Raw genomic sequence first — 20,214 nt, forward strand, 5'->3', positions numbered from 1 at the left:
GTGCACATGGGACTAAATCCCAACAAATATTAATCAAATCATAAAAAAGTTGATCACGGATTGAATCCCACCACCCAAATTAAAGTAGAGTTGGTGGGGGCAACTTCAATGGCTTGGCCCCATTTCAGTCCTACTAAAGATCTTAGTTACCACCTGCCGCCTCCCATGAAATTTCCTAATATTTTTACCAGGATTGCTGTATCTACTTATGATAATGCTAAAATGCTGGAAATTATAAAGTGTTTCCAAGAAACAGGAAAGGGTTTCTTCAACATTCAGATTCTAATCTTAAACTCAGAATCCACTAACAAACATGTTAAGTAAGATGCCATCGAGGGGAAATGATAAACCAAAACAATCAAATACAATGGAGAATAAATGGTGAACATAAAGGAATGACTGAATTCTGGAAAATAATCAAATACAAGTAAAGTGTTCATCAAATTATACCCAAAAAGAAAAAACAAAAGTATGATAGTAAAACAGAAAAAGAAAAGAGAAGAGAATAATAACAATAAAAAGCCACAAACTAGCAGCAGTAGCAGCGGCGCCGGCGGCTGCCATTGTAAGCCTGGAAAATTATGGTTCTGAAATTTTCATCTCTATACATACAACATTCTCTGCAACCTAATCTCTTTGTCCATGCCATTTTTATTTCACAACTCCAAATACCCATAACAATTTTCTACTAAATATAGAATTCTCCTCTTTCAATCTCTCTTTCTCTCTTCTTTCCACCATCTTCAATAACATTCGTTGAAGTGGTCAATCCTATAGTAGACCTTTTTTTTTGGCTAGAATTTCTTCATTGAGCGATGAGAATTGCTCCCCAAGGAGAAAGAAGAGTTGTATTTTTTTTGGAGATAATGAAGTGCAAAGAAGAAGAAAAAGAAGCCGTGATGATAGCCAAATACAATTCTGCGAACAATTTTTTTTTTTTGCCTTTTGTGGTTTGAGAAGAAGGTTATGAGAGGAGGAAATTTCTCAAAAGAATCAATAGAAAGGTGGCGGAGGAGGTGAAGCGTATGACACTCCAATTACTGGTGGCAATGGTCCCTCATACACAGGAGCTGGAGGGGGTGACAGTGATGGTGGTGGAGGTGAATGGTAAATAACTGGAGGTGGTGGTGGAGGTGAGGAATATGTTACAACGGGTGGCGGTGGTGAAGGTGATGGGGGTGGCTTGTAATGAATTGGGGGAGGCGGCGATGGGGATGGTGGTGGTGGCGAGTACTCTACGCATGGTGGTGGTGGCGGTGGAGGAGGTTCTATACATGGTGGAGGTGAAGGTGGTGGTGGAGAGTGAACCGGAGGAGGTGGGGAATAAACAGGGGGCGGCGGCGGCGGCGGTGATAAATATGGATAAATTGGAGGGGAGTGTGGAGGCGGTGGTGGAGAATGTGGTGGGGGTGGGGGTGAATGATGTGGCGGTGGAGGTGACTGATGTGGTGGTGGAGGGGAGTTATAGTAGTAAGGAACTGGTGGCGGAGGGGAGAACAATGGAGGGGGTGGAGGTGGTGAATTTGGTGGTGGAGGTGGGGACCTCACACAATATATTGGCGCAGGTGGTGGGGGTGAAGGGGGCGGTGGTGACGGATAAGTAGGTGGCGGGGGTGAAGGTGGTGGAGGTGATGGATATGTAGGGGGTGGGGGTGAAGGAGGTGGTGGTGAGGGCGGTGGAGGTGATGGTGGTGGAGGAGGTGGAGAGTAAACAGGCGGTGGTGGTGGCGGAGGCGAAGGAGGAGGAGGCGAGGGCGGTGGTGGGGGAGGCGAGGGCGGTGGTGGGGAGGTGAAAAAACTGGTGGGGGAGGGGAGGTGGAGAGTAAACGGGTGGTGGAGGTGAAGGAGGGGGAGGGGGAGGGAGAGGGGGAGAGGATTTAGGGGTGGAGGTGGTGGTAGTGATGGTGGTGGCAAAGCAACAGGGGGAGAAGGCACCGGAATTGGCGGAGACGGCGGAGGAGGGGAAGGCAAAGAAGGAACAAAAGGAGCACATTTAAATGAATTGCAGTCCACTGGCCTAGACAAGAAAGACTTACATTGCGCCGCGCTTCTTTGCAAAGGTCTCGCAGGCAAGCAATTTCTTCTATCATCAAATGCACGTAAGTTCAAGCAAACCGGCGGCTCTCCAGTGAAGAAATTGTACGAGAATGTGAAGTTCTGCAACTTGGGTAACTGACAAATACTGGCCGGAATTTTCCCAGACAGCATATTATGAGCAACATTCAGCTGCTCAAGGCTCACCAGTTCCCCAATTTGGTCCGGCAAAGGACCCATCAACTCATTAAAGCTAACATCAAAAACAGTCAAGTTCTTAAGATTACCCACTTCTTCAGGCAAACAAGATCTCAACCCATTGTTCATCATAATGATTTCTTCAAGACCCGTCATGTTACCAAGACTCGACGGCACACATCCATGGAACTTGTTGTTAGCCAACACAATAACAGAAACTGGAGAGTTACCGAAGTTGTCCGGAAGGTTAAACCTGAAGCGATTATGGTTGATGAAAATGGCATCCAAGTCCTTGTCGAACAGTTCTTTTGGTACGGTCCCTTCAAACTCATTGAACCTCAGATCCAAGAACTTAAGTGAAGGCAGCTTGAGAACCACTTCAGGGAACTTACCAGCAAACCTGTTGTTGCTAAGATCCAACTCGAACAGTCTCTTGAGTTTGATAAACTTGTGTGGAACAGTACCACAAAAACGATTAGAGTTGATGTGGAACAATGCTAGATCAGTAAGTAAACCAAGCTCTTCCGGCAAGTACCCAGCAATATCACCATGGTTTAGATCAATGCCAGCAACAGTCTTGATTCTCTTGTTATCAGGTGCAGGAGCACAGTAAACCCCAGTGTAATGACAAACACTAGATCCAACCCAGTTACCAGTGAGATTGAAAGGGTCGGATAGTATAGCTTGTTTCCAAGCCTGTAAAGCTATGTAAGCATTTCTCTGCCTTGGGTTTTCAAACACAAGAGATGGGTCGACAGTGACCTTTTCACCTCTATCGCCGAACTCATCTCTGTAATAGAGAAGCTGGCGTTGCTTGATATATGAAACTTCCTTGTCCGTAAGACCTCCATGGCTGGTAATGGAATGCTGCTCCGACGAACAGAAGAGGACGAACAAAAAGAGAAGTGAGAGATGAAAAGAATGGAAGTTGATGATATTACTCTTCTTCTTCATCTCACATGAGACATCTGATTCAAGAAATGCCACTTTTTTGTGTGTGTGTTTTGTTTGGTTTTGGCTCTAGAATTCTCACCCTCTAAAAGCTTCAACAAAGCTTTGAGTGAGTAATGTGGGTTCACTTTGAGATCCAAGGGAAGAGATAGGGATTTTGGGGGGTTTGAGGAGAGAGACAAGGGGATGAAAGGGTGTTTATCTAGTAGGGATTTTAGGGCAGCATGTGCTTGTGTGAGAGAAATGAAAAAAACAATAATAAAAAGAAGGAGAAGAAAAAAAGAAATAATAATTCACCAAAAAGACAGCTAAATCACAGCTCAAAGCCCACCAGATTCTGTCACTATCAGCCCCCTACTTTTCTTTCTTATTAACTCGTTTGCAAGGCTGACTTTATTCTTAATTAAAGCCCATACTCCATTTCAAGCTCTAATAAGCTTATTAAAAGAATAAACTCCTACAATTAATTTAAGGCAAATATTAACAAAAACGCAAAAGCGTGTCGGTGAAGGAGCCAAAGTTCCGGCGAAAGGTTGACCAGAGAGACATGGGGTGGGGTGGGTTGGGTTGTTGATATCACGAGATTAAAGTGAAAATATCACGAGTGATTGGGAACATAAATTTTGGTGGTGGGAAATCAATGGTTTCAATCCATGTTTTTAAGCTTGGTGGTGGAGTCGTTTTGCTTCTTTGATGTTGTCAACTCATGCACTAAATTAACTACCACTAACGCTCCATCAAATTACCTTTGTTTACATTTATTTCTATTTCATTTTTTAAAAATTATCTCTTCCTATTTTTCATAAAATAATTAAGACCAAAATATTTTTTCAATCTCTTCCAATTTCGAAAACAAATAAACTGGTCGCTCTCAAAATAATCAAAGCAATTTAATTACTCTCAATTTCTAAAATAAGCAATTAGGGATGAAGTCAGAAAATTTTTGAGGGGGTCAAAATTAAGTTGTATATTTTTATGATACTAAAAATGTAAATTTACTATTTTAATAGTCTATATATTTATAATTTTTAAACGATTAAATCAATTTTTTTATCATTTTTGGAGGGGTTAAAGTACACTTTACCATTATAAATTTAAGAATTTAAACGACCTAAATGAAAATTTTTCATTTTAGGGGGTCGGGGTCCCTGCCAACTTCCCATGGATTCATCACTGTGAGCAACTATTATTATACCAATTATAATCATGTACAAATGACGAAAAACATTAACACCGTAATTAATTATCCTTAATTGTTTACTTTCGAGATTGACAAGGATCAAATTGATCCATTTAAAAAAATAAATTTACTCAATTTCGAAATTAAAAAGAACTGGAAAAGTCTTTTTTACCAATAATAATATATACTATATTTAAGTGTTGATCAAATTTATGTCACCAATCAATCGAATACTAACTCAAGTGAAAAGAAAAATAAAAAATTCATCCTTTTTACAAAATAACAAATATAATAAAAAAAAGTATCTTTTCACGTAAAATCAATAAAAATAAACTTAAACCTAAAATTCCATAATTTTCAAAACTCAACTTCACTGTATGAGACAAAACTTCAATTGTTTTTTTACATACAAAAAGTGTAGACTTTTTAAATTATGCAAGTGTAGAAGAAAATATTTTAAATGATGCAATTTTTAATATATTATGGTTTGGTGACTTTTTCACTTTTCATGAGCAATAAATTTAGACTTTATGTTGGTGCTGTTTCTCCAGCCCGCCAGTATTCGGTGGCCAATTTTAAAGTTAACAATGTCAATGCTTTAACACTTTTTAACTTGGAATAGGGGGAAGATGATGGGAAGTATACTAAATAAGATTTTGTTGGTGATTAAAATAATTTCAGTTCCTCTTTCTTTTCTTATTGAAAATTGCTAGAAATTAAAGTATGGATAGAAAAGTTTATGCAGCAAATGCTAACAATAATGTAACGCTAAAAATCCAATAGCAAATGCTAAATCATTGTAGGACAGAATGATTTTTCTTTATTGGGCAATGCTAATATGACTTTATTGTTTGCTTTTTATTTTTGTAATAATGAAAAAGAAATGGTAGGAGAAGGGTATTAAAGACAATGAACAATGAGATGCATTAAGCGTAATAAGACATTCGTTAACATTCATACTAGAATTGATTACAAGACATAAAGCACCTCCTTTTGACGATGTTTTATGACGTGTTTAGAAACTTAATGGAAAGATCTATGCATGTTACTCGTCCCCATCATGCTTGATGGTGGTGATCATAAAGTTACAAAACTACCCCTTTTTTTTACGTGGTCCCCCCATTTTAAGCCCACATCAAGTGTCACAACGCAAAAGAAAACGACATCAATCAAAGGGAGCGGCTTGGCCCTTATAAGGGACCCACGCGTCACGTTTTGCAGCGCGGGCTCGAAAGAGATATATGAGGGTCCCCCCTTTCCCCGCGTTTCCCCGTATGCAGTTGCACCGCATACGCTACCGCATCATCGCCTTTATTAATTTATTTACTTGGCGTCGGATTACCTCGCATCAACGCCAATCGCTTCCACCAATTAGGACATTTGCCGCTGGCCGTCCACTAGTAATTTGTCTAAACCGCGGTTGCTCGTAATTTCAAAAACAAAACATATACGCACATATTTTAGATTGTTTGAGCCCATCGTTTGCCCAAATCCCCCACCCCAAAGGGTTTTTTTTTTCATATTATTGTATGAATATCAAATCAGTATTATACTCGGTTTTATATTAACCACTTGTAATTGTTTTTCTACCTAATTATAAAAAATTAGCATTATATATCGTATCAATTTAATATTGATTCTAAAATTTTGACCCTCATAAATTATGCATTGTATGATTTGGATGATTAAAACAGATAAAATTAAATAATTAAGAGACTATTTTATAAATTTTCATAATTAAATAACCTAAAAAAATTAATTAAGAATTGAATGACTATTTTATAATTTTTTTTATAATTAGTTCACTACTAACATGATTTATTGTGTTTATTATATAAAAAAATTAGTAACTTTTAGCAATCTTATCTCAAATATATAGGTTTTTTCCCTAACTATATAGTTTAACTTTTAATATAATAAAAGTGAAGTCTTTTAATTATCTGGCCGGCTTCATAAACATCTACCGGAAAAACATGATAACTTAAGGGGAAAATGAATTCTGGATTGTATAAAAATTTATTTTTAACACTTGACACAATAATGTTTAAAAAACATAAAAAGTTTCTCTTCTTCTTTCGGTTTTATGTATTAATTCACTAACTACGGGTATATAAGAATTAAGAACTCAAAACTTACATAATTTTTGTATACAAAAAGCAAACCATAAAAGTTAATTACAGTTTCAATTGAATATTTAAGTATAAATCATTTTCTTATATTGTCTTTTTGAATTATGTCGAATTTTTTATAATTAAAGTAATTTTCTTTTTCGTTTTATAATTTATAAAAATTAAACATTATTTTCGAATTCTTTCTCTACTACATCTTTTCATTATACTTAACACTACATCCAACCTTAAATGCTTTTTGATTTTTTTCTTTGATTAGCGGCAATAGAACATCAAATTCATAAAAAAATAAAAGCATTAGAACCAAACATGTTTTTCTTACTTATTAGAAGTCAGTGGGAAGTGAGAACTGAGAAGCAATCATATTGGTAGGAATGGGTAGAATTTAAAATACGAATAATACAGAAAAACAACAAAACATAATAAACGAAATAAAATACCAAACTGCAATAGCATTTTAAAATATATAAAAAATAATATAGAAATTATTAAATACTCAAAAAAAAATAATGCATTGAATTTGCAATTATACTCATTTGATTCTTATTACAATAATCACCGGAGAAAAGAAGAGTCAAATTGTATTTGGTGACTATCAACAAAAGCAGAAGTCCTGGATCGTTATCTTCTTCCTTTTTTTCTTTTTGTAGTATTGTTCTCTCTCATTTTCGTCCCATTTTTATTTAAAGGAAGAAAGAAGCAGTCAATTCCATCTTTTTGTTCTAAAAGAATATAATTATCAAAGCCAGGAGAATAATAACAACTTTAGCGTATAAACGGCTGGTACAGGTCAGCAGAAGACCGTGTGGGACTCTTTATTGACACGTAAGAAAGCGAAACCCCTATAGACGGTTACAAATGCCAGCCGGCAATGCTTTACCTATTCTTCTTAATAATACAACACGTGTCGTGTGAAGGCTACTTTGTTATATCACGGATTTTTCCTACACAATAATGCTTTTACTTTGTGATTATTGTTTATAATTTTTTTATATTTCCAAACATAGGTAATATGGTGTTGGATGGATATTAATCTATTTTGGTATACCCTTTTAGAATTATTGATACATGTGTCTAAAAAATATTTATATATTTTAAATAATAAAATTAAATAAATCTCAAATATAAAGTATTCGTAAAAAAAAAATTTTGGTTAAAGTGGTAAAGAAAATATTTTTAAAATATTGGTGGTATAAGTTTAATTCTTACCATATATAAACTTTAAGATAAAAAAAACTCATCAATTATATAAAATAAACAAGCAAAAAAATATTTATTCATAAACTAAACAATAAGACCATCTTACACTATGCATATAACAATTCATAATTCAATAAATTCAAATTAAATAATAAAATATTTATTTTCAATTTTAAAATATGTTTTATCATTATTTTTTTACAAATAAATAAATAAATAAATTTAATTTTAAAAAATATTTTAAAATTCTTTTTTTAATACGGACCAGTATACCGCATTTCGGCTCATATAGACAAAATTAATCAGTATGCACCGATACAGCGGGTACTGACTGAAATTCGCATCGAAATGGAACTTAAAGTTTATTGTTCCAATTTACTACCGAAAATGAGTACTCTGACCGGTACATGCAGTACCAAAATGATGCCAACTACTATAGTTGATATATGACTTATCTATATTAAATATAAAATAGTTGATTGAGTTGGTGTCAATGAATTAACTTGATATCAATTTAGTTGGAAAATTATTAAAATATATCTACTTTAATAATTAATAATTTTGACTAAAAAAGGTAATTAATATTAATATTAAAAATATTAGTCTTTTGATATATTTATGTACTATTTTTAAATAAAACAATGAAAAAATTATTTTAAAATTACCTTAAAACACATTATTTGAGATTGAATGTACAACCAAAAAATTTAAATAGAAATCTATTATCCCTTCACGAATAATCATCAGTTGAAATGAGCGTATATATTTATTAATATAATATATTTTCGTTGAACCATATAATGTATATTATATAAATAGTATTTTTCTTTCAAAATTACGTTTTGTAGTGTACAATTATGACGTTAAAATTTTATTGTAGTGAAGTGATAGTAGGAGTTAGTCGATGTTAATAAATTATAAAATATTAAAAGAGAAATAACAAATGTAAATGTTGTTAAGGTGTTTCATCCTTTTCATATTTTCAATATATAACTTGATATACGAATTTTAATTTATGTAATTTATCACGTGAAATTTTGATTTGGATGTACACATGAAAATTTAATTTTGATTTAATTGTGCCATAAATACATCAATTTATTTTTATATTGAAATTTGTGTATGCAATATATGAATGTAAGATAGTGTTGTGCTGATAATGTTATTAGTAGTTTTGTAAAAATTAAGTTAAAATTTCATGTATAAAATTACACAAAATCAATATTTATATACAATATTATAAATTGGACAAAAATTCATATATAATTTTAATATTTACGATTATACCATAAAAATATATTATATTTAAAAAAAACCTATTATTATTGTTGTAAAAATCAAGAGGATGTGAATTCACTGGATATTTAAGGTCATAGATAAAAGTAGGCATTATATAACAAAAACAAATCTATCATTTTTTTAAATTCCTTTTAAAAATTTACAATTTATTTTAATATACTTCTTTAAGATAAATCTATATTTTTTGCATACATTTTTTTTCCCTTTTTCCACATGATAATGCTCTTGATTATCGACATGATAATTTCATGAAAAAAATGTGAAAATGATGAGTGATTAAAGTTTTACCGAATCCCAATAGTTTAATTAACCCTAATTACTCATTATCTATACGAAAATTGAAATTTTTGAAAACAGAATTGACAACTGTATAAGAAAACAATAGCTGGCAAGGTGGAATTTAACAGAGCTGGAAAATTAAATTCAACTTTGATTAAAGCCCTTCTCTATTTGTTTTTTTCTAGCTCAAGGCATGTAACGTAAAGGACATATGTTTTGAAACAACATTAATCTTCTTCTCTTTTTTTTTTTAATGAATTAATATCCGTAAAATTAGGTAAAAAGACAGAAGACCTTGACTTGAGAAAGGTGCAATGAAGAAGAGAGAGAGGGAGATACAACTAAAAATCAATACTAAACAAATAAATAGTCTAAAGTCAATATAGAACAAAGAAAATATAGGGGTACTTTAGTTAATTAATTAAGGTTAAGAATATGCACGCAAATTCCGGAGTCAAATTCTGCTTTAATTTATCATTTATTACATCTTTTGTTGTTAATTTACATTTCGTCGGTAGCAAAATAATTATTTTAAATAAAAAAAGGGGAAAATGAGCAAAATAAATAAATAGGGAATACATTCTCTTCGTGGTGGGCCTATTCACACACGTGTACCAATTAACCTAAACTTACGACAAATTTGACAATGGGGCTTCCTCACATCAGTGCCGTGAAAATGCGGTTAAGTTGTATTCTTTCTTCCATCATCTATATATTTATATTCAATAATCTGTTCCGATTTAATTAGGATTTTTTTTAATTTTTAAAGAGTAATAAATATTATTTGGCGGGTAGTATTTTTTTTATATTTTCATATAAATACATACGTACATATAATATGAATTGATTTTAAAATTTTGATTTAATGAGTAATGTTATACATGAACTCTGGTTTTGTGCGATTTTATGTATAATTTTTTTATTTGATTTAATTTTCAAGAACCACTAACAACATTGTTGAATTTGTACCATTTTACTTTCATATATTACGTACGCAAACAATTACATTAATTCAATATGAAAATGAATGTTCGTATTCATTTCTTTAAATGTGTACAATTAAAAAAAAACCAAAATTTTATGTGTATAATTATATCAAATTACAAATTGAACCAATATTCATGTATAAATTTAATATTTATCACTTGAACTAAAGCCACATTTAATGTTTATTTTAACTTTTATAAATTTGTTACATGAATTATTTTCCAATCACATTGTGAGCTGATAAATGTGCGTAATTTTTATATCTATTTATAATATTTCTTCTTAAATTATGATATTTATAATTAATTTAGGGAATAATTGAAAAAAATGACAATTTAAACTTTTAACAAATTGTAAATTTTAGTATTTTGATCGTAACTTAAATTACAGTTATTTACCATTCAAGCCCAACAACGTCAGTCATCTAGTTTTATTATATAATTTTATTCTATTTGAGTAAATATTATTTCAAAAAAAATCGTAAATATCTCTTATTAAAATTGGTTAATTTTATTGGATTATGACATTATTTATGAAAACAAATTAGGTTTATTAATTGGAAAACAGAAATCGAAAGTATTGATTACCCAATCATAGGACAGACATAAGACAGCAAGCCTCCCATGTGGTCCCGTTGAAACCAATAACTTTATCCCAAATCCCAAATCCCCATCACCATCTCTTTGCTTTCTCTCATCTTATCGATAACAACTTGGTAACCATTGGATCTACATAATTGCCCCCTTCCCTCCTTTTTATGTAATAATCAAACTAAAATCTCCAATAGAAAATACAGTAAGATATTAGATACGAATGTTGCAACTGACCGTTGGACGATTTCAAACATTATGAACGTTTTCCAAACATAATCCGAGTAGATTAAATAAAATTATTAAACCCTATGTTTTAGTCCTTTTTTTATTTATGTACCAATTATTGTATGGCTTTATTTTTTAAATTAGAGAAAAGAAAAGTAAATGTAATTTGAAAGTATTTTATTAAGAGTCCGATTGTATTTTATCCTTACAAGTTAGAAACAGTAAGCTAGTTTTTGTATATTAGATTGAAAATTAAATTGATTTTTTCTGTTAAAAATTACATTCATTTGTACCGTTAAAAATTAGTGTGGTTGATGTGCACCTCATTCTAACATACACGGATCAATTTTTAACAGTAAAAATAGATAAAAATTTTAATAAAAAAATCAATTTTCTCTTAGATCTAATGTATAGGGGCTAATTTGTCCATTTTTTTGAACAGGGAAGTAAAATGCAATCTGATTCATATTATAGGGACCTTCATTATACTGTTACTAAGGAAGAGGCAAAGACTACCTGATCATTGGTTGAGCCATCCGTCCAGGCTCAAAGGCTTGTCCAAAAAGTGGGAGGGTTTGGGCAAAAATATAGGGTCGAAAAATGGGCTTCAACAAAAATAATGCCCATTTTCTAAACAAGTCGAGTCTCGGTAAGATTTTTTGCCCCGACCCGAATTTGCCTAAAATTTTCACTGTTGTTTACTGTTGTTTTGCTGACATTTTGCTATTAGATTGCTAGTATATTGTTGTTATTATTTGAATATTGTATAACTATTGTTTTATTATTAATTTTGTTACTATTTTAGACACATTTGATTGCTAAGTTGTAACTATCTTAGTACTATTTAAGTATAAAGAATTTTTTATGTATTTTCGTTTAGGAATATTTATTTTAATATTTTTAATATATTTGATTTATTATATATTTTAAATTTGTTTTTATATACAAAATTTTAATATGAGCGAACCATGTCCGAATCCAAAAAATAAATCTAAAATTTTGTATTGATTCAATTCGGCTCAACCTAAGATCAGGTCTAACAAAGACCCATCTAATTTAGGTGATTGGTGGATGATATAACCAGTGGTTGTGTTGATTTTGATACCATCAATGAATCAACCATAAAATATTTTGAAGTCCCTACAACGAAAATATCATCAGATCTCACAGCAATGTATATGTGACCATCCATGAATCAAAATATTATCTCACCAAAACCCTGTTCGGATGGTAGGAAGATAAGGGCTCCAATCTTTCAATATCACCCAAAAAAAAAAGATATAAAATCAATGCACGTAAACAGTATTTACAGTGCTTGCTCGATATGTTATTTTCACCACACCAATCTTGTCTTAAAGTTTTTATGTTCATAATGTAGGTTTAACTTGCTAAACTTTGATGGCATTGGCTAAATTTCACCCAAAATACAACGTTGAACAATATATATATAATGGGTTATATTCGAAAAGATGCTACTAATATTTATGAATGACAATTGGAATAGAAGCATGAATTTTGAGAGGGAAGAAAATAAGTTTGGCAGAAACTGAAAACTGTTTGTTTTTCCCTATATTTATCTGTAAAGCTGTCGGCATGTGAGAACAAAAAGTCCTCTCCTCTACCATTCAAGGTTCAACCTAACCATTACAAAAAGTTAGATTCGAATTTAAACCAGCACCTGCAAACTTCGCAATCATAACCCGCAATGTTTTTAAATGTAATAATAGTCCTCAATCAAGTCACTGGTGTAACAACACAAGATTTATCTTCTAACAACATGAAAAAAGATGTTAAAAAATTCTAGTGATCGAAATCTTTTATCTTATACACTTATTTTCGGTCATTGTTTCGTTCTTTATTCAAATCATGCTTAACAAAGAGAATATCAAATGACTAGTCATGCTTAAAAATAGTTGTTTATCACAATATTGTCAAAAGAAAAGGGAATTAAGGAACATGCATGTACGTATTTATCACAACCTACACTCATGAATAACATGTAAATAAAGAACAACAAACATGAAAGGAAAAGACTCGAACCAAACCTAAATGTGAAGTCAATTTGTAAGATGTTAATAGAAAGCTACATGATAATAAGCTGACACAGTGGATATAGGTCCCACCTAGACGAGGGCACAGGGCTCTCATGGTACCAGTTAAGAATTGAGTTTCAGGTCGAGCATGCTGTAAAGCAGGTCAGCTTTTACTTTATATATATATGTGTGTTAGTTTTCATGGACGTTGATCAGAATTGGGTCACCAGATCATGGCTCCACTGTCCAATCCAGAGAGACCAATTATCTAAATATCAAAATATAGTATTTAGATTAGCTATGAACCATAAGTTCAACCCATCTACCAACCACAAATATAATATCGATTTTTAGGTGACATCGGTCGGTTGTAACGCATGATTCAACATGTGAAAACATTAGTAACTTGCAATTTATGTGATTCAAGTGAAGCAGCTAAATTATGGGCTTGAGGAAATTAAGTTTTAGAAAGTTTTAGAATACTTTTTTTTTTTTGTTGGTGGCCTATGAAAATTTTAGAAATTTTAGAAAGTATTTATCTAAATACTTTTTTGTTTTAGAATATGCTGTTGGATTAGTTGGTGATAATACAAGTCATTGCCATATCAGCTTTAAAAGTTTTTTTTTTTATATATAATGTATATTTGGAAGTAGGAGGCTGACAGGGTGTGTAGTTTCTTTTCGAGTTGTTTAATCAAAACTCAAAACCAAACAAGTTTCCTAACCCAATTGTCAAAATGGAATAAATAAATTTCATACAGATAGATAGATAGATACTAGAAGGGTTTTCTTTTGTGTCTGTCTTTTTAAAAACCTTGTGAAATGGTCCAAATTGCAGGGTTTTCAGGATGTGTCATGAAAGTGTAGCTACCTGCCATGTTCTTTGTGTTACTATTTTGGCCATTGACAACTTGATCATGATTGATGGGTGTTTAACAACAACAGGGCTTTTGCCTCTTTTTATTTGTTTTTGCATGAATGGCTTCATTAACATAATTTGGTGTCGATACATTTGCTCGGAGCACGCTTGAATGCTTAACTCGGAGTAAAAAAAATTAATGGAAAATAATCTACTGTTTTTGACTTACCTCATGTTTTATTTGTGGGGCATGGCTAACTGATATGTAGATGAACCTTTTGGGCCTTAACGCTAATATGGGTTTCAATTGAATGGTAGTCATCACATCTTGGGCCTGGCAATATTGCCTCAACATAAACGTGTTTAGTGAACTTTATGGAGACTAATCTCTTACAATTTCAATGAAATCTGTGACATATATGGATTGTTATACCCCTAGTAAGATAGGACACATAGTAAGTTCGAGAACGGTTTGTAATTTACTTTCATAAGTTTAGGGATTTTTTATCGGATTAGTATGTGAACTGTCCATGGTATATCCCTCATTAGAGTTATTTAAATTTAATTATTTTGTACAATCTCAAATATAAAAGTATCAGAGTAAAATAGCCTATGATATTAACAGGATCACACAATCCGGCGACAATTGACCCGTAATAACATTGATACTGGATATTGACAACTGATTAGTTCGCGCAACCATGCAGAGCTTTGTGCTACATGTTGCATGGCACTATAAGATAAGGAGTAATCCACTATATAAGCCTGGATGCATTAGAGTAGGAGGATCTCTCATTCCTCCATCATCTCCTTCTACTTCTCCTAATTCTCACACAGCATCCTTGCTCCTACCCTTCATCCTCTCTCCGCCAAACTCAGACAAATCGATACTCATCTCCATCACTTTCTCTTTTTCATTGGTAACTTGTATCATCAGAGTTTTGAAACAGAAACATTAGACGTCCATCATATTTGATAATCACTAAAACCAGCCTTCATAGGAAATAATATTTGATTTTACAAGCTACGTATAGTAAGTAGAAAAGCTTTTTCAACTCTTGGCTTTCTAAGCTAATTAATTACATCACTAATTTCTGATCAGCTTCGATCTTTTTCAAGGATTTGTCTGAATTTAGTTCAAGATATCATCTTTTTTTCCCCTCATCTTCTTAAGCAGTAATAAATGATACTAAACACTACACAAATTGAAAAAATTTAAACTTAGACACTGAAAATTATGTTCTTGTCCCTTTTAAGCGGTTCAGCATTCAATATTGTGTTGCGTTTTCCTATTGATGTCCTCCAACGCAGACCTGATGAATTCCTCACTTGTCTGGATTTGTAAAGAGCCTCCATTTTGACATGACAGTCATATCCTTCGTCCTGCCTCTTTCATGGTTCAGTGTTCCTTTATCAAATTCTCCATTTCCACATATTGCTGCTAGTAAATATATATTCAGCTCAGAGTGTTCTCCTCGAGTGAGTGAGTTAGGAATTAATAAATAAATATATATGCACATGTATGTCTTCTTAGTTTCCTGATCTTCTGATATTAATAGCTATTCTTATTCTAGCTGTTCAAACACCATGGCTTGCACGCGAGGTGATGGGCAAATTGTTATCTTATCCTCAACAATTTATAATTCCATGTAAGTTTATCCATAAAATTCTTTCATGATAAATGTAATTGGACATACTAAGATTCGATCATATTCTTGTTAGAGCCTATAGTATGCATAAGTAGCAAATTTATTTCATTTACTTTAATTTAATTATTTTTTTAAAATTTAACGAAATAATATATCTTAATCTTTCATATATAGTATTCTAATCATATCACAAATTTAATATATCTAATTACATTTATAAATTTAACCACCATCGACGGTGACAGAGGAAACCTTCGATGAATTCTCTCAAATTGAAAAATCCCATTATCTTAATGGCATAATAATATCGTTAACTATGATTATTTAAAAAAGGAAAACGAAAAACTGGGTAATGTTTGGGCTTGGTACAGGCACATGAGCTTCATCCTCTAATTTAAAATTACGATAAAATTACAGGCTGAAGAGAAGGGTGATACAAAATCGATAACATTTATCCAACATATGAAGGATTATCTCATGGACATCCTACCCTTGTATATAATCTAACAACATAGGTAACCACATTAGCACCTTTTAGTTACATATTATATATATTAAATACAAACCAGTATCTTTTAAACAACATTTTGGTCGTTTTAGGCTTCTTCCATCGTCGTTTTGCTAGAATGAAGTGAAAACCGACAATTTTGGACTGCATCTTCAATAGACAAGTAGAAAGATTCTTTTCCAATGGCGTCTGTGAATTTCGCTAACGTCATTTTCTCCAGAACTTCAATCCTAGGGTTCACAATGCTTAACTGCAATAACCACACAGTGATTTCCTTTTAAGTTTCTTTCATATGTCTAAAAACCATTACGTAAGCATGTTTTAAGTTTTTTACCTTGATACCCTTCGAGTCCAGAATTCTACGTAACTCAAGAAATGTTTCAATGCCTGTCATGTCAATGGATGAAACTCCTGCAAAAAAAATAAAACGGTTACTGATAAAAGCATGGATGTGATTGATGGTTACTGATATCCGATAACCTAGATTTTGTTTTTACATATATTATTATGTTGGCCGTGAGGAAAAACATGATTATTAATTACCTGACAGATCTAATAAAAGATGCTCAATGATATCAGTTTTAGAATCTGAAACACCCTGTTCCCCCTTTATGTACCTAAGAATCCTGTTCAAAAAAGAAATTTACCATTTTCTTTTTCTGGGTTTTGATGGAATTTATCATTTTTTTTTCAATGAAGATAAATAAATGTGAACCTTTCTCTTATGTAGGTGGAGTTTGCAAAATAAATAGGAGAACCAAGTTGAAGAACTAGGACTCCTTGTATGGGAGTTGAGCCAGGGTACTGCTCTGTGTCACGATATAAACTTGAGTTTGGGATTTTGCCAAGTTTACAGGCAGCTGGCCTTGCCACGTACAATAATGCTCTGAGTAAAGCAAGTCCTACCTGAAAATAAAATAATACAATACTATTTCAGACACAGTTAAAAGAACATGGACTGTATATATTTTTTTGGAGGGAATTTTTTACAGAAAGCATGAGGCCGACATCCATGCTGATGAAGCTGACACCAAGGAAAGCAGCCATGCAGATGACGAAGTCGAATTTATCGACTTTAAAGAGGTGAATCATTTCATCATAATTGATTAATCCAAGCATTGCAGACATGATAATGGCGGATAAAGCAACCAGAGGTGTGTATCTGAAGAGAGGAGCTAAGAAAAGGAGTGTTAACATCATGCAAAATCCCATTACGACATTGGACATTGCTGTCCTACACCCAGCATTGAAATTCACTGCCGTTTTTGAAAATGGTCCTGCAAATTCAAATATTAAAAAGAATATATCAGAATATTCTTCATAAACAGTAGCATGAAGAAGTATATATATACCTGTTGTCAAGTAGCATGAAGTGAAAGATCCGATAATATTCATGAAACCAAAAGCTATCATTTCCTTGTTCCCATCAGTCTGTTCACTTTTCATGATGGCAAAGCTTCGTCCTATTGCTATCCCTTCCTGCAAGTTTCATTTTCATTATATGATTTTCACACCTATATATATATATATAAGAAAAATGATAACAAAAGGGTTGGGATTCTTACAGCCATTGCAATAAGCCCTGTGATAAGACCAGCACGCACAGTTACAGGAAGATATTGGGGATCGAAGTTCAAATATTGAATTGAGGGGGGATTTAATCCCTTCTTCAACTCACCAACCTGAAACCCCAAACATAAATGATTACCCTATAACTAGAAAGATCAAACCGTGGTTAACAAAATAGAACTGATTATTACAAATGAGCTTACGATTTGGATTCCATGTTTCTCCGCATGGGCAAAGAATGCAAAAAGACACCCAACCACAACAACGACCATGGGAGCAATAGCTGACACCCAGAATAGTTTTGGCCTTTTTTGTCTCTGAAAAGACATGTCAACATCTTTAGCAATAGGCAGAGAGAAAGTAAGGAGGGTAGTTTTTGTTTTTAAATCAATATGGATTATTAGCTTAAATAATTATTTTGTGTGAATTCATTTGGAACGCATTTAAAATAAATAAATAATTTATTAGGGAACGGATAAGATAATAGAGATTACGAACCGATATTCTTTCTTCAGATTATGATAGTACGCATTTTAATAGCAATCACGGTTGGCATGAAGGTTACCGATTTACTATTAATGGTTTATGAGATAGCATTAATGATGTGATTATCCAAAAGATTATCAGTGTATTTTTCCATATAAGTGAAATACAAAAAAGGAAACAACCATATCGAATAATTTTCCTTACCAGGTATCGAGTGAATTGGAGGAAAGCAAGGAAGATAATACCAACAACAGCACTTTCCCACCTCCACTGCTCATTTATCAGTTTATAAAATCAGAATTTTAAGCAGTAAATAATGCTGTAATTAGTTGCTGAGTAAGTTAATGTTTTCCCAGATCACAGACCTCGTTCCTATGGCGGAAAACTGCACCAAGGACCGAAACCACATCAGTATGAGTAGTGAAATGTATTAAACCAAACATTCCTTTCAATTGTTGTAGGCAGATGATTATAGCAGTCCCTCCCATGAAACCAGTGATGGTAGAATGGGATAAGAAATCAACCAAAATTCCCAGCCTGAAACAACCCCATGAAAAAAGGTTAAAAATGGAGAAGAAATTAAAAATAAATCAAATCAAATACTACTGTTTATGATCATCATTTAACCTTAAGAAACCCAAAGCAGTCTGGAAAATTCCAGTGAAGAAAGTGGCAGTGAAAATTAAGTGCAGATACAATGTGGGATCATCTTGGGGTGATGCTTTAGCTCCAACGGTTTCTGATAGAAGCAATGAACATGCCGCCACTGTTCCTACAGCAAGGTGTTTTGAACTCCCGAAAATGGAGTAAACAAAAGGCGGTATAAAGCTCGAATCTGCACCATTAATAACCATTAAACCAGGCTTTTTTTCTAATGAAACTGAGAAAGAAAATAGTAGTAATATTTATGCTTACAGAGGCCGTAAATTGGAGGAATACTGGCGAGTTTAGCATAGCTAATCCCTTGAGGGATTGCAAGACTGGTAATGGTAATACCAGCGAGCAAATCATATCTAAACAAACGTAGATTATAATTAGGCAACCATTCAAACAATGGGATAAAGTATTGGATTGTTTTCTTGAGTTTATTCAAAGGTTTTTCATGTTTCATCTCATGGAAAGGATCATCGGGGAAGAAAGTTTCTTTACAATCAGCTTTGAAAGCAGTGACAAACCCTCTTGGGGCTGCGAAATTCACCGCCTGCCGACTGGGATTCGCCATATCTAATCAAGAAGCAAGGGCTAAGAGAATGTGGGATAAGGGAAAAAGAGAAATGGGGTGGTTGCCTTTATATACAAGTAATCTAAGCTTCCAAACAAAATAGTGGCAACCTAGTGGAGATCAGCGACGCAAATTTGACAAAATAAAAAGCTTTGGATAAAAGACTTTTTTGAGGGGACGTCTTTCAAGTATAGTCGTCTTATATGAATTAAACTTTCAAAGCTGATAAGACTCTTCTCTCTCTTTGGTTATAGTTTATCTGATTACTACTTTCCTTAATTATAAATTTTTATCTTTAATTTAGATTTTTTATCCTATTTATTTGGCTAATTTGTTAAAATATAAACAACTGATTTGGAAAATTTTACTCCACAAGCTAAACAGAGGTGGAATGCGTGATAATTAATTTTTTTTTGATTTACTAGTGTATTAAAACCTAACTCTTTATTTAATTAATATATTATGCAATGTTAATATGATAATATAGAATTTAAGATAAATAGTGTTATGTCAACATGATATACATGTGGTATGTCACGAAGCTTGCTATGCCAACATTATTAAAAGAGTATTTTAACCTGCATTTTCGTTTAGGTAATGTTTAGAAAATCACCTAGTAATCACTTATAATTACACAAGGATGGCATGTTTGAATATCTATTATAATTGATGGGTCCCATTGAATTACACTTTCCAATTTTTAGGAGGTGATAATTGAAGGAATTAGAAATAATAAAAATGTTCAAACTTGGAAAGGATCTTTCTGATTCTCAAAAAATGAGGGACAAAGGAATTGATTGAGAAAGATCTCTT

At 32.8% G+C, this 20,214-nt stretch overlaps 2 protein-coding genes across 3 annotated transcripts; both read right to left on the reverse strand.

Annotated features, from left to right (window-relative positions):
* Window positions 1-382: 382 nt before the first annotated feature.
* On the reverse strand, window positions 383-3,481 carry LOC107942295 (leucine-rich repeat extensin-like protein 4). The gene is given in 4 exon segments (XM_041093083.1): window positions 383-1,785; window positions 1,788-1,813; window positions 1,816-1,878; window positions 1,881-3,481. Coding segments are annotated over 4 exon segments (2,187 nt in total). The 5' UTR covers window positions 3,187-3,481; the 3' UTR covers window positions 383-993.
* A 12,525-nt stretch (window positions 3,482-16,006) lies between these two features.
* On the reverse strand, window positions 16,007-19,453 carry LOC107907226 (probable sulfate transporter 3.5). 2 transcript variants are annotated; one of them, XM_016834497.2, is made up of 12 exons: window positions 19,095-19,451; window positions 18,807-19,014; window positions 18,545-18,716; window positions 18,384-18,449; window positions 17,897-18,010; window positions 17,690-17,806; window positions 17,477-17,603; window positions 17,115-17,401; window positions 16,840-17,030; window positions 16,668-16,750; window positions 16,459-16,535; window positions 16,007-16,374 (listed from the first exon to the last, which is right to left on the reverse strand). In XM_016834497.2, exons 1-12 carry the CDS (start codon window positions 19,399-19,401, stop codon window positions 16,213-16,215), a joined length of 1,911 nt encoding a protein of 636 aa, XP_016689986.2. In that variant the 5' UTR covers window positions 19,402-19,451; the 3' UTR covers window positions 16,007-16,212. The 2 variants fall into 2 exon arrangements, 1 of the variants encoding a protein (XP_016689986.2); XR_001686860.2 differs by lacking the exon at window positions 16,668-16,750 and having other exon boundaries at window positions 16,205-16,374; window positions 19,095-19,453.
* Window positions 19,454-20,214: the final 761 nt, after the last annotated feature.

This window comes from Gossypium hirsutum, chromosome D05 (genome assembly GCF_007990345.1).
Source record: "Gossypium hirsutum isolate 1008001.06 chromosome D05, Gossypium_hirsutum_v2.1, whole genome shotgun sequence".
Classification (NCBI taxonomy): domain Eukaryota; kingdom Viridiplantae; phylum Streptophyta; class Magnoliopsida; order Malvales; family Malvaceae; genus Gossypium; species Gossypium hirsutum.

Coding starts and splice junctions, on each gene's coding strand:
- LOC107907226 (XM_016834497.2), bottom strand. CDS start 19,401: ATGGCGAATCCCAGTCGGCAGGCGGTGAATTTCGCAGCCCCAAGAGGG. Junction 18,717..18,806: donor ACTGCTTTGGGTTTCTTAAG/GTTAAATGATGA, acceptor GGGTTGTTTCAG/GCTGGGAATTTTGGTTGATT. Junction 18,011..18,383: donor TCCAATTCACTCGATACCTG/GTAAGGAAAATT, acceptor ATGTCTTTTCAG/AGACAAAAAAGGCCAAAACT.